General features: G+C 27.6%; 3 protein-coding genes across 3 annotated transcripts; all 3 read right to left on the bottom strand.

The window, feature by feature from the left end:
• Nucleotides 1-17: 17 nt before the first annotated feature.
• On the bottom strand, nt 18-925 carry LOC111042968 (the record flags this gene model as incomplete). The annotated part of the gene is made up of 2 exons (XM_022327732.1): nt 895-925; nt 18-771 (listed from the first exon to the last, which is right to left on the bottom strand). Coding segments are annotated over exons 1-2 (785 nt in total), but the record flags the coding sequence as incomplete, so codon positions are not given.
• Nucleotides 926-2888: 1963 nt separating this feature from the next.
• LOC111042967 lies at nt 2889-6071 on the bottom strand. The gene is made up of 6 exons (XM_022327730.1): nt 5970-6071; nt 5643-5903; nt 5114-5188; nt 4337-4572; nt 3945-4107; nt 2889-3019 (listed from the first exon to the last, which is right to left on the bottom strand). The coding sequence occupies exons 1-6, from the start codon at nt 6055-6057 to the stop codon at nt 2889-2891; spliced, it is 954 nt and encodes a 317-aa protein (XP_022183422.1). The 5' UTR covers nt 6058-6071.
• Nucleotides 6072-11640: 5569 nt separating this feature from the next.
• Nucleotides 11641-15103, bottom strand: LOC111042969 (zinc finger MYM-type protein 1-like). Its single transcript, XM_022327733.1, has 2 exons — nt 14360-15103; nt 11641-14086 (listed from the first exon to the last, which is right to left on the bottom strand). Exons 1-2 carry the CDS (start codon nt 14508-14510, stop codon nt 11706-11708), a joined length of 2532 nt encoding a protein of 843 aa, XP_022183425.1. The 5' UTR covers nt 14511-15103; the 3' UTR covers nt 11641-11705.
• Between the last annotated feature and the right edge of the window lie 701 nt (nt 15104-15804).

The following is a 15804-nucleotide window of genomic DNA, read 5'->3' as shown; positions in this document are numbered from 1 at the left end:
TGAGGATCAAATTATACTCATTGCAGGTATCATCAATTTGAAACCCTTTATCAACCATTATCGCATCATGTTCATTCATTAATTGAACAATATTACTTTGTTTAAAAATTACATTATCAGAAGCTCTTCCTCCATAGGCTTTACTTATAAAGGTAATGAGACCTCCAGGAGATACTCCTAACATAAATTTTAGAGTATAGTTCGATTTGTAATTGCTATAAAGTTTAATACGGCACGAAAGGCACTTAGGCTTTTGAATTGTGATTTCAGTACAGTCTAATATTACTCTAACATTGTGAAAATCTTTAAAACAGTTTGGTAAATTTGAAACAATTTCATCATTACTAAGCCAGTAAATACAGTTTTTTAGAAGGCAACTTATTAAAGGTATTGTCGATAAGTAAATTTGTCTGCAAGAAGAAACACTTATATTTTTAAAAAGAACAGCTAGTACAGCAAATGATAGGTCTTGTTTTAGTTTGGTGAATACTAATACAATACGGCCTTTAATGTCTAGGTTATGGGTTCTTTTATCAGGAAAATTTGTTGAAAAAAGTTCACATATTTTATTTAAGAGGATAAATGATGGAATACCAGTCATGGTGATTAATTTTGGTTGGGTATCAATCATGCTCAAAAATGATGTAAATATATCACCACTCGTAACTTGCACCGCTGCATCTTTATACTCTCTCTGCAGTTCAGGTTCACAGAATATAGTGTCATGTTCTATAACAGGCAGATTTTCTGTTTCCAATTCAAGAACAGGATCTAATACCGTTTGTGGTTATTATTGTTATTGTGGGCATTTCTTAGCTGTTTTTAATTATTTCATCCATGAAGATATAGAAATATAAATATATTATTATTGTCTATTGTCAACTGTCAATTCGCCTTCTGAGTTTCTGCGTCCAACGTTATCCATTTTGATTTTTGACACTTTGTCAGCGTCTGCCGTAGTGCTTTTATATTGTTGTTTGTTTCACAGTGTCGATTATTGGATGTTTTGGACCCGCGTCCGCAGTCAATTTCTTATATAGGTAAGTAAATTATTTATTTAATTACTAATAGAGCTATATTCAATTATTATAGAGCAATATTTAATAGTATACAGTGTCACAGTGTTAGCTGTCTATAATAGATATAGTGTAATAAATATTATTAAAATCAATGAACACGTTTCTTCTGGCTCGATTATATGGCAAGTACGAAGTGAAATGTAAATAGTACCACAGAATATAATAATATGGTAGGTACTAGGTAGTATGGGGTAATAAATGTATAAGTTTTATACGTCATAGGTAGGTAGGTACTATATTTTTTTTATTAGCTGTTTAGGCTTCTACATCAAGGCCTGCTTTTAGTATGTACCTATAAATGTATGGTATTGGTAGGTAGTAGGTACCTACTATTTATGAAATGTATGGGATGCCTATGAATCCCTTGCAATTTCACTAAAATAATTAATACGACCCTCAAAATTATAGGGCTTCTATTCACTATAATACTATATTTAAGAAATAACATTAATTATACTATTTATAATCATTGGTATTAAGTAAATTTTAAATTTCAACTACTGATTCATTTTAATTGTTATTTTTTAAATTTATTAATTTTTTATTTTTATTTAATTTATAGCTTATACTAAAAAGTTTAAATCTCAATTTACTAGCTCATTTTTTTCTCATATTTGTTAACATTACAATTTTTAATATGGTTAGATCTTGGCTACTTAGGTATAAATATTTTTTTAAAAATATATATTAAATGTATAATATGTTTTTAGGTCAAGTTTAAATGTGTTGATAATAATTATGAGTACTATTGCAGTATATTAGTGAGGTTATTTTTATAAACGTGAGTATCTTCTTAGATTTTATGAACTTTAAGTGTATTTATTATAGATACATATCTAAATAATTTTTAAGTTTTTACTATTTTGTATTTTGTATTTTACATTTTTATATTATAGACAAGCTGCAGGTGCCTATATATTTTATCACTTCATCATATAAAATGATTTTAAGTGAACGTTCGAAAAAAAGAAAAATTAAAAATGAAATCGATTATACACTTAATGCAATTTATGGCAAATCTAATGATATTTTGCTTGAAGTTTCTCCATCAGTTAATCCATATCACAATAATGAATCATTAAATACAGTACTAAATGTATTGTCTCCAACAGTGTCTTCTCCAATTATTAAAATTTCAGACCCAATATTATTTAGTACTTGTACTTCCAATATTTGCTCAGAAGAGTTATCTGATATTCTGTGTGATAATGTTGACGAACGTTCAATTATTCAACAAGATTTTTCCTTAATAGACTTCCTAGCATCATGGGCTCTTAGTTTTAACATTTCGCATATAGCTTTGAATGGAAGATTAAAGGGATTAAAAAAACATAAATGTTTCAAAGATTTACCGGTTGATAGCAGGACTCTTTTATCAACTCCAAGAAATATTGAAATAGATTGTAATTTTAATTCAAAAATTACTAATAATGAAAATCACAATAATACCCAGACAGCAAAATTATGTTACCACAATATTCAAGTAACGTTATAATTTTAATAATAATATTATTAAGAATGTTATAATAACATTACTTAAAGATTCATTAACATTATAATAATGTTATGATAAAATTATCACGGTAAAAAAAATTATGTTTCCATAATATTGTTTTATAACATACCCAAAATATTGTGGTTTAACATTTCCACAAAAACACATATGAATGTTTTAGATTTAATATGGTCATAATATTCAGAAAATATTTACCCAGGAATAAGGAAATATACAAATTAAATATCATATTGAAACAAAAAGCTTTAAATTTAATTATACATCACTTCTTTATTATTTTTTAATATAAATGTTCACAGGTTATCAGGTTGTTTTGAATTTTTTTTTTTTAGGCGAAATGGCGCATGTGAGAGCCATATGCCAAGGCAGTTGTCAATATCCTTTTCTGGAATATTTTTGTACCTAATGTTGGTTCTAATTGCATCTGAAAAATATTTTTTTAACTATTATTTAATTTAAATAATAATATAAGCTAAAACAATATATATAGTATCATAATTTATATTTATTTTACACTGATAACATTTAATTTATATGAGATACCTATATTTATGTTATACAGAGATAATAATATAAAATGTATAATTTTCACCATTGAGACTTCAACAACCTATATAGCATTAAAAAGACTATAAATATATGCATCTTAACTTTGACTAGCAAAAGATAAGCAACTTATTTTCCTACAGTGAACGTTATTATGATTTTCAAATTTCTAGGATATACATTATTTTGGTTCTCAAAGACTAAATCTACCAAAGGTGGGCAATAGGTCATGAAAATAATAAATAATTAAACTCGATAAGTTAAAAGTTAATATGGAAAAAAATATGAACTTAACTCGGTTTAAAAAAGTTAATATACATTTTTTAATTAACAAGTATGTTGATCGCATAAAGTGTGACTGCGTTATTTCTAATTCCAAAATTATAATAAACAAATTGTTTGAACTTTTGTCGTAATGTATACAGTGTATGTACCTATTTTACTTTACATGATTATTAAATATTAAATTATACCAACACACCCTTTGTAATAATTTAATAAATAAAAATGTATTTATATCAAATAGCAATTTTAAGTCATATAATATTATGCCTATCTAATTTAATTATAAATATATCCAATAACAAGATTAAAAAAATAACAGAAATAATTGCATTGGATTATATTTTTTTACTTTTGAAAACTACCACCTATTGTATGTACTATTCATATTAGTATTATATTGTGAAATTTAAATAATTGAGAAAAAAATTATTTCCTAAAATAATTAATTAATTTGGAATTGATAACGAGGTTCAAACATAATAATCAACAATTTAAGATACTTAAAATTTAGATTTTACCTATTATCAGACGGTAGCTCAATAAAGAAGAGAAACACTGTTTTTTCTTAAACCCAAACAGCGAGTAATTCACCAATACATTGTCTTTAAACATGCGACCAATTACCCTGCGTACACTATTTCCCAAATCATTGCTGTCAGTTAAAACTGACAATTTCATAATCTGCAAAATAAAAACATTTGGTATAAATATAGTAAAATAATTAAGAATAATAAACAAAACCACATATAACGATTATACAGTTGACAAAATAAGATTTTTTTTATTTTAATTTATGAAGTAGCTGAAAAACATTGACTTTTCAGACATTTAAAAATGTGTTTCATTAGGAAAAACATGTCTTATTATACAAAATATAGTTTTTGAAAGATATAAATGCTATATTATTTACCAAGGATTCTCTGAAACCATTATCAATTTTGATTTTCTTTTCAAAATTGTAGAAATCTTCATCTTTTTCAATGGGAAACATGTTGCATTCAATGTTTGAAATGTCAATGGATGGATTTTTGTTAGCATTTGCAAGGAGACAATCAATGTTTAAATGGTTGGCTTGAACAACATTTGAAATGTTATTGATTTCATATTTTAAATTGATAAGTGTGTTAACAACAAAAGTCTGAAAAGCTAAATTAACACACAAAATTAAAATTAATATGTTTCTCATCATGTTAATTAAAAAACATGTATAGTCCGCGACATGAAAAATGGCCCCTGCCCGTCACGTTTCGCCTCAGTTGTTCACATTATGCGCGGGCGCCCGGCACTGCGACCCCCGCGCTGTATATGCGGTATATGTTGAGAACCAATGGCTAACGGGTAAGGAAGCAGCAACGGGTCGCGGTACACAGGGGCAACTTTTCATGTCGCGGACTATAGGTTGACAAATTAACCTATACTTATCTAAAACATTTAATACATTTTAAACATAATAAATAATTGATGTACATACATGTGTAAATGTATAAAAGGTATAAATTATAATAATATAATTATTGTTTGGTTGTTAATGAAAATATATAAAAATATCATTATTTATATTAGAGTAGAAAACAACTGAACATCTATTACAACTTTAAATACAATATTAGCTATTATTATAATATAATGTAAACTGTAGAGGTATCTATTACATCTGTGAGTGATTAAATACCACAAAACTACTAACCATCAGTAGTCTTATACTGCACGTTCTTATTTTGTTCACTTGAAGTCAATATTTCAGATGTATCAGCTGATAACCCTATAAAATAAAGAACAATTTTAGGTTTCTTAATAATATATTTGTTTAGAACACCTTAGATTTCGGCTGTGTCCGTCCTTAAGTTACCAGTACATAATAGATACAATTGTTGATTTTTATTTATTATATTTTCCAGTAGTATTTATAGGTATTAATTACAATTATTGTTGATATAGATAATATTATATCGTTAATTTGTATTTACTTATTGTCTGTTGTTATACTGTACAATGTACATACATTGTATATGGAATTATAATATTTATAGTGTTGTATTAAAATACATTTAGAAACTGGGAATTTAGCACGCTAGCAAAATAAGCTTTGCTAACCTTTTTGTTATTATAGTTATTGTCTATTATTAGAAGGAATTAATGAACTTCACATATATTTGAGATATAATTGTATTAACTGAATGACATGAAATGAACTATTAACAAAAGTTAGTAATAACCTGGTTTGTTGTATGGATCCTTAACATCTTTAAATAGTGCTCTTTTAACTGGTGGTCCTTCATTGTACGTTGTCTCACGTGTTTTGCTTACAGTCCATTTATCAGTAGCTGGAGAATGTGTAACTGCTGTTGTGTTATGATATCGTTCTGGTGTATGAACAGTATGAGTTTTCCAATTGTCTTTGGTAGAATGCAGTTTCTTTACAAATTTGTTATCCTTTGATGGAGTTCCAACAACAATGTCATCATCACTGCTACTAACTAATACAGTTTGCATATAATTATAATAATTATCGAAACATTTTCCAAATTATAGAAAAGTATTACCATTATTAAAAACTGATTTTGACTTCCAATTATTATTACGTAAATCATCATGACTGCTGTCATCATCTTGTTCCTGCAGATTATTCATATTTTTTGATTTAGTGGTAACTAAAAAAATAATTTAGAAACAAAATTATTTTTAAAAAATAAAATAAATGAGCTATACATTTTAAATATAATTATAATATAATATATAAATTATAAATACACATATGTCATTACTTGTATATTTTTTTGGTGGAAAACTGTTAGATGGTTTTTGAGCTTTGTTTTGTTCAATATTGTTCTTACTACTTAATTCTTCACGTTTTGATTCTAAATATTCTATTTAAAAAAAAAAAATGTTATACAATTCATTTTAAAAAATGTTAAATTAATGAGTGATATAATTTGAATTTAATATATTATTACCATTATATTTTGGTGGTGATGTATGCGATTCTTTTGTAATTATACCTGATTGTTGTTTAGTTGAATAATTTTTTTTTGACATATTATATTGAGCATCATCAGTTGAGGATAAATCATTAGTAACTGTAGCTTTTGCAGCCTTCATTTGAGCCAATGTCAATGAATCTATATTATATTAATATTAAATTAATTTCATAAAAGTAAACATAAAAATATTTAAGAAACTTACCATAACTCCTTTTCCCCAATTTTATTGCTGGGCAATAATAAAATTCAGTGGGGTTTGGTTCAACATGATTCTCTATGAATCTTTTTACCAGTCTTGGATTTTTAGGCCAAGCACATTTAGTTTTTTTTAGCCATGTGTGAGGTACAGCTTCTACAGAATTTTCTGATGTAAAATGTACAACTTCCCAAAGTTTCATCTATTAAGTAAAATTAAATAATAGTATTTACTTTATAAGTATGTATACAATTTAATTAACTTTACCAATTAAATATATGTAGTCTTCAAATCATAAAAAATTAATTTATTATGACTAATCAATTCAAACATAAACAATTTAAGTATTACTACGTAAAACTAAATTTAAATGTTTTCTATAAGTAAATTGATCAAATAATATAAAAACTAAGATAATATATTTTCTAAACCTATATCATACAAACACTTGGTATTTAAAATAATACAAAATTAATATATATTTTACAAAATCACACTTCTAACAGAATAAAAATAATAAATAATACAATTAAGGTAATAAACACTCTAATTTAATTATTTGTACCTAACATATAATTTACAAAGTCATATTTTATAATTATTCTTCTACTGTTGAGTGAATAATTGGCATGGCTATAAGCTTTCCGCCATGTTTTAAAATCATAATTTTTTTTTTTATATCACAAATTGGCCAATAATGGATATTTTTAGACAGATTTTTGACTTCAAATATGTCCAACAATGTAGAATCTAATGGTTTCATGTAGTAAGGCAGCAGAGACTTAAAGAATTGTCCAATTAATACTGGTTTATTGTTAAAATGTGCAATATTGAGACATTTGACCAAAGTATTATCTTTTGTTAAAACATAAGAATCTTTTTCTTTTTTTATATTAATATGAATATTTTCATAAAATAAATCATAGTATTGTGGTCCAAATATATTTTTAATTAAAGGTCCATTAGTATGAGTCTGTTTCAGAATAATATCTTGAGAAGGTTTGTCATGTCTATCTGTGATTTCACTAATTTCTTGCATGGCAGTTATATTATCTTTCTCAGCCAAACGATTGATTATTTGAGCTAACGGTTTTTCATGTTTTCTAAGTAATGATTTTAATTCTTTTAGATAATTTTCAAATACAAATGTACTACAGTTGTCCAATGGTCCATACAAATCATAGTCATCACATAAATGCAGAAGACCATGGATATTGTGTGATATGTGATAACTACCATATATTTCTCCAAACCTTTTAACAAAATAATTTAAAAGGTCTCTAGCATAATCAACCAGTGTACTTTTTTCTGGGCTGAGGAGTATTAACATTGAAATATTTAGAGTCATAAAATGTTCATAGCATTTATTGCTTAAGACATTTTTGAGAACAATTTGACCAACATAAAGAACTATGGTTCGAAATTCTGTGGCTTTAAAGCGACTTAATTCTTTCATGCTTCTTACACTTCGAACAAAATCTGAGGTGATGCAATTTTTTAATGATAATAAAGAAGATGATAAATCGTCAACACTCTTTGATCTTAGACGAACATTCAGTGGTCCTTTAGTCCAAAGAAATAGAAGCTTCTTCATTACTCCTAAGCAAATTAGGTGCATATAATCGAGACTAAAAGAGTTAATTGAATCAAACCCGGGCAATTCAATTAAACGGGTTAATTCATTAGAAGTATGAAAGTCTTCGTCGAGTTTATTGATATAAGAGTGATGATTTCTTTTTAATGATGGCATTTGGGAGTATGGAAAACAGACTCTGCCCTTTATGTATTCTCCTTCAATTGTACATCTTGTGCATGACGAGAATCCAGAGTGACCTTTTGTGCGCAGGACATAACTTTTAGCGGGTACATCAAGACAAAATACTTTTATTGAAATTTTAATTGTGATATTATTTCTAACAATACCATTATTAATTAATAATTTAGCTTCATCTACAAAATTTGAAAGAAACTCATTACTATCATTTGGTTTTTCAAATCCATAATATATGCCAATAGGAAAAACATTTTTGCGGGACAATTTTTGAGAAGTAATATACCCTAAAATTGGCCAAAATTGACCACCACTACTCTTCGACAAAGGTACCCCATCGATTCCTATTGCAATATTGACCTCATTAACATTGTTGGGAGTATACTTCAAAATTGCAGAGGACAATCCAAAATGGTGATAAATTCCTGGCAAAACAGTTTGTATACTCTGATGAATATTTTTTGGAGTTGATAAAATAGTCCTACTATCAACCGGTAAATCTTTGAAACATTCATGTTTTTTTAATCCCTTTAGTAATCCATTCAAAGCTATATGAGAAATGTTAAAATCAAGAGCCCATGATGCTAGAAAGTCTCTTAAAGAAAAATTGTGTTGAATAATTGAACATTCTCCAACATTATTATCACACAGAATATCAGATATTTCTTCTGAACAAGTATTGGAAGTACAAGTACTAAATAATACTATATCTGGGATTTTAGCAATTGGAGAAAACACTGTTGGAGACAATACATTTAGTACTGTATTTAATGATTCATTATTGTCACACAAATTAACTGATGGAGAAACTTCTTGGAAAATATCATTAGATTTGCCATAAATTGTATTAAGTGTATAATCAATTTCATTTTTAATTTTTCTTTTTTTTGTACGCTTACTTAAAATCATTTTATGTGAAGTGATAAAATATATAGGTACTTGCTTGCCTATAACATAAAAATGTAAAATACAAAACGTAAAAACTTAGAAATAATTTAGATACCAGCTATAATACCTACCTACTTAAGGTTTTTAAAATCTAAAAAGATACTCACGTTTATAAAAATGACTTCACTTATATAGGTATCACTTATAACTTCAATGCAATAGTACTCATAATAATTATAAACACTTTTAGATTTGACCTAAAAAATATAAATTTAATATAGATTAAAAAAGTATTTATATATCTATCAAGATTCAAGATCTACTGCAGGTATTAAACATTTTTTAATGTTAATGAATATGAGACAAAAATGAGCTAGTAAATTATGATTTTAACTTTTTGGTATAAGCTATAGTTAACCTGTATAAATTGAATTAATAAAATAACAATTATATAGGTACATATTAAATATTAATTACTTTTTACATAACAAATAAAAAATTGAAATGAATTAGTAGTTGAAATTTAGGATTTACTTATTACTTAAACTTAAATAGTAACTAGGTATATAGGTATCATATGTAATTTATTGTCATTAAGTTATTAGATTCTAATAAGCGAAACATTAAATAAAGTATTTTAAGTTGAAAAAAGTATATAGGGGGAATTAAAATTGTATAAACTATACCTATATAAATCTTTAATTTATGTTAGTTACTAACCAAATATGAATAATATGTAATATCTAATACAGGTAAATAATATGTAAGTAGTACCTATACTAGTAGCTTAGGTAATTAATAATTATTTTATTAATATATTTACCTACATAGTATTACATATTATATATGCACGAGGCTAAGTCTTGAGGCTGAGGCTAAGGCTTCAGAGTTAAATATTTATCCAGATACCATAATTATTAAATACGAAAAGCCCTACACCTAATTGTGTATGACATAATAACGGTTTTAGTATACAAATACTATGTGAAACTGTAAGAGATTTGTAGGTATCCAAAAACATTACATAAATAGTATCAAACTATATCATAAATGTATTTACTTAAACTAAAAGTAGGCTAATAATCCTTGATGTTGAATCCTTAACAGCTAATAAAATAAAATTTTAAAAATAGTACCTATAGCATATAAATTAGGGTTCCAGAGACATTTGCTAAAAACAAACGCTCACCCTTCTATTAATTGCAACTATAGGTACTATACTTACTACCCCATATTATTATATTCTGTGGTACTCTTTACATTTTACTTAGTACACTGTACACACCATATTTATTACCCTACATATCTATATATACAGCCATAATAGGTATACGATTAAATATTGCTTTATAATAATTGTATAAAGCCTATTGGTAATTATAAATAATTAATTTACTTACCTACGTCAGAAATTCACTGTGAGTCGACTATGAACGGGATTATGTATAATCTATACTTCAAACCGACACTGTGACACAAATACACAATAAACAACACTATAATGTCACTATATACAGCAGTGAGCAGTACTGCTACAAGAGTTCACTCAGAGTAGTGAGTACTGGGTCGCAGACGCTGGTAAAATGGTGAACGCAGCCACGCAGGTCGTAGGATGACAATTGAAAATTATTACGTTTGACGACAATCGACAATAACATATTTCTATTTCTATGTATCTTCATGGATGAAATAATTAAAAATAGTCAAGATTTGCCAAGAAATGCCCAATAACAATAACCAGTAATCAATCACTGAAATACCGACTACCGAGTCCATAGTCCGGCTATCGCTCGTTATTAATACTTATACCCCACTCCTCGCTTCAGAGTCATGACATAACCGACCATCTCCCGATCACGGTTGTAATAGTTTCAAACACCATCATAACATTTATAAATAACTATTATTAACAATTAGTAATTACTATTTTAATAGGTACTTCCCGTCAGGCCCGCTCTGACCTATTCAGCTACCTTTGTTCTACAAAAAAATTGCCGCCCCCCCCCCCTCTCACTTGATCACTCAATATCATACCTTGACTAAACAAAAATTGTACTTGCATATTTATGAGGATTGTAACATGTAAATACCTGTATCAAATGTTATTAGCTGTCTTCCAATAAATTAATTAAATTTAAACATAAAAACATAATATATTATTTTAAAATATTAGACAACTTTACCTCAATGAAATAAATTTGATAAAAATCAACTTTTTTTACTTTACCTATAAACCTATAGACTGGATATATACACAATAATCCAGTAATATGAACTTTAAAATAATTATAAGAACAAAACATTAAAATCAAGATGAAAAAAATTAAACTTCTACTGTTAAAAAAAAAAACACAGTATCATTATTTTATAGTATTTTATAATTACATAGAATATATTATAATGTTACAAAATAGCTTATTATATAAATGTATAATTTTTGAACTTAAACAAAATGAACTTTTCTAGCTTTTACAGCTGAAAACTTTTCAATTAATGATTTTGTATCCACACTTTGACATAATTGATGTTCAATTGAAATAATTGACAGATTAGTCAATCTATCTTGTTTCATGGTTGATCTAAGATAATTTTTGACTATCTTTAACTTTGAAAAAGATCTTTCTCCTGTAGCAACACTAACAGGCATTGTTAAATAAATGCGTAGAGCAATACACGTGTTAGGGAAAAATGATGATAAACCATTTGTATGAATATAATTTAAAACATCATGAGAATTGTAATCTAATTTTAAATGAATTCTTAATGATTTAATTTCTTCGTACAACTCAGGACCACTTATATCAGATTCATTAAGGACATTATCGGTCAGATGTATTTGTAAATCATTACAATGTTTGAGTAATTCTATATCAGACATTTGTATTAAATTCTTAATTGAATAAAATATTAAAAATATATCCGAATTTGATCTAAGTAACTCAAATCTTTCATTAAGTGATGAAAGAGTAGAATCTAAAATAGTATAGTAAAAGTTACATTTAAAACTATTATGTGGATCAATTATGGGTTCATCTTCAGTCTCATAATCAAAATGTTTCTTTCTTTTCCTAAGTCTTTGTTCTATTGGAAATGTAGTGTCTCCGTTTACATCTAAAGATAACTCTTTTGACTTTGAGATAATATCTAAAAAATGTTCATCACTTCTTTTATTTGTAAAGTATTCTTTTAAATTTTCGATCATCTCTAAAGCAACGCCAATATTTAATTTTGGGTCTTGAAACATTTTACTCACAACATTAATTTTTGATAATATTTTATACCATATTATTGTAGCACAAATAAATTTGAAGGATTGTATTTTTTTACCCAGCGACTGGGCTAGTAGTCGTGTGTTCATGTCCTCTGTCTCATCTTCATTTATTTGAATTAAAGAATCATATATTTCTCCAAGCTGATATTTTAGTGGCTTAATCGATTCAATTCTACTTTCCCATCTAGTGTTTGATAAAGGTTTTAATGTTAAATTTGAAATATTTTTTTTTAGAATATTCCAACGTTTTGTTGACGCAGAGAAATAAACATATAACTCTTGAACAATATTAAAAAAATCAACAATTTCAAATGACATTTTAGCAGCATCATTTACAACTAGATTAAGGGAATGTGCAGAACAAGGCACAAAAAAAGCACGAGGATTTATCTGAAGAATTTTTTTCTGTACACCATTGTGCTTTCCTCGCATGTTCGCACCATTGTCGTAGCCTTGTCCTCTTAGGTCATTTATGTTTAATTTTAATTCAGTTAAAACATTTAATAAACAATCTGAAAGTCCTTTTCCTGTAGAATCATTAATGGGAACAAAACCTAAAAAATGTTCACAAATTACTGCTTCGTTCTTTTTAACAAATCTTACAACAATTGTCAATTGTTCTGAATGACTCACGTCTGGAGTACAATCAAGAATAATTGAATAGTATTTTGATTCTTTTAACATGTCAATTATTTTTGATTTTATATTTTCTGCTATTAAAGCTATCAACTCATTTTGAATTTTATCTCCTAAGTAATGAGCCTGTTTTGAATGACAATTTTGTGATTTTTCCACTCTACGCAAATGTTCCAACATCACATTATCAAATTTAGATATCATTTCAGTAAGTTTTAAAAAATTACCATTGTCATGATGATAAAGTAAATTAGAACTTCCTCTAAAAGCCAAAGATTGTTGAGATAAAAATTGAATAATATAAACAATTCTCTCTAATACAGCACACCACCGTTTTTTTTCTAATTCATATATTCGTTGTTGTATACAATCAATGGTGGTCCCTTTTTTTAGAGATAATGTTAATTTTGACCATTCTTGACAACAAGTTAAATGGTTATAACTTAATTCATGTTTGGAAAGTAAAAAAGATAAATGCTGCCAGTCATTACACCCAGTAATAAATTGATTGCTTTGTTTTTTGTTAAATATTTTACAATAAAGACAATAAACACTATTATTAATAATGGAATATAGTAACCAAGGTCGAATAATTTTTTCGCTATTACTCATATTACGGTAATAGTAAACTTCAGAAAATTTTCTATTCATTTCATCTAAAGGAAAGTTATAATTTTTCACTTGAACAGGATGGTGCATTATTAAAATTTCTATACTTTTATTGTTCAAATGATCAGGCCATGTACCAGGATCATCAGATATCAAAATGTTTTCCACTAATAAATCATTCATGGACTCACCAATATCTTCTTTCTTACTTATATATTTTTCTGATACCAATGAAGTGATTTCATTCATGGACTCATCAACATCTTCTTTCACGCTTATAATTCTTTGCGGTGACAATGAGGTATTACCTGTTGAAATATAGCCATATAGGTACTATTAAATATATGGCAATATTCATATAATAATTAATATAAAATGCAAATTCAAATATCATATTGTACTAGATGTATTAATTTGTACTAATATAGCTTAAGTATGAAAAATTATTAATACCTAATACATTTTCATTTTTGGTAGTTACCTATTAAAGTGAAAAACTGAATACTTTAGAATAACTCTCAAAAAAAAAGCAAAAAAAGATTCCTTAATTCTAACATATGTTTTTTAAGTACAAAAAGTACCTAGATCGGTCAGATTAACTTCAGCTTCCGTGCTAGCATTTGAGAAAAAATCATTAATTTTTCTAGTTTTGGATAGCACATCCTCCAACTTCTGTGCTTTCTCTTGATATATTTTCCGATAACCAGCACCACTTAATCGCTTGCGGTTCATAGTAAATTAAGTTATAATACAGAAACACATAAAAATACACAATAAACGTAGGTAACGACGTAACGTAGATATAAAATATTAAAATAACGAAAAATTTTAATGTTTACCTACACTTTTACAAATGAATAATGATTTTACATTAAACATAAATATTATACATTTATACTCTATCCGACCGCGACGACCAGCTGCACGTGTCCGACGACAACGCTGCGGTTGTTTACCAAGGATCGACGGTCTAGTGCTCGGCTTATCTTGGGTAATTCCCGTGGACTGATGAAATTTAACAGATTTATTTTAAAGTTGTTTAAATAACTCGATAGTCGATACAGCCACTCGCTTAAAGCTAATGTAGTATTGTACACAATGTCGCTAGTTACTATCCTGTTATAAATTATTGTATTTATTTGTTATATTGTAGTATGTTGTATATTTATTACAAATTGCATGTCAAGAAAATATTGATTGACGATAGAACCATACGATACCTACTAAACCCCTAAGCGTCAAAATTCATTTGTCGCCCCTGGAATATTACCACTTTTTGCCGCCCTTGTTTTTCGCACATCTCGCACACCTAGTTTGCGCGGCCCTGCTTCCCGTCTACCGATCAAGTATAAACACAATATAATAATTGTTGGTACTCAGTTAATGGTAGATAGTTGTAGACACTATATAGATTGTAGATATTAATATTTGTATAGAATATTATACTTGTTTGATGTTTTAAAAAAGATTTTCTGAATCAATTATCCGCTTTCGTGACTGGTCACTCTGTTGTCTGTTGTGCATTCGGCAGCGCCACGGTTTAAGATATCCATCTTAAACCGTGGGCAGCGCGCACCGCCGGTAAAACTGTAAAAGACGAGCGAGCGGATACCGCCGCCAGTTCCTTGTGAACCATAATATACAGCCGGTTGCCGGTTCCATTAAATAAATACAGCTATAATGTACAATAATATGTATAAACTAGTACACTCTCGCGCTAACATATTTTGTATACGGTTATAAAAAAAATGTATAGGCATAATATATATTATATATATATTCATAGGCGTGCGCACGGGGGGGGCCGGGTAGGCCGCGGCCCCACCTGCGGCCTCCGGCCTTTTCTTTAATAAATGCATAGATATCTATATTAATATTATACTAGACAGGGAACATTTTTAAATTTAAAATTTAAAATTTAATAATATTTTTGTTGTAATCGAGAATCAGTGTTGCAGTGTTATTAATTTATAGTGTTTTCGTTTCATGTACGGAACGTTACGAAACGTTCTTCATTGTTGTATAA

This window comes from Myzus persicae, unplaced genomic scaffold (genome assembly GCF_001856785.1).
Source record: "Myzus persicae strain clone G006 unplaced genomic scaffold, MPER_G0061.0, whole genome shotgun sequence".
NCBI classification, from domain to species: Eukaryota; Metazoa; Arthropoda; class Insecta; order Hemiptera; family Aphididae; genus Myzus; species Myzus persicae.
The sequence above is the reverse complement of the archived record's forward strand: the minus strand, read 5'-3'. Positions and strand labels throughout refer to the sequence as shown.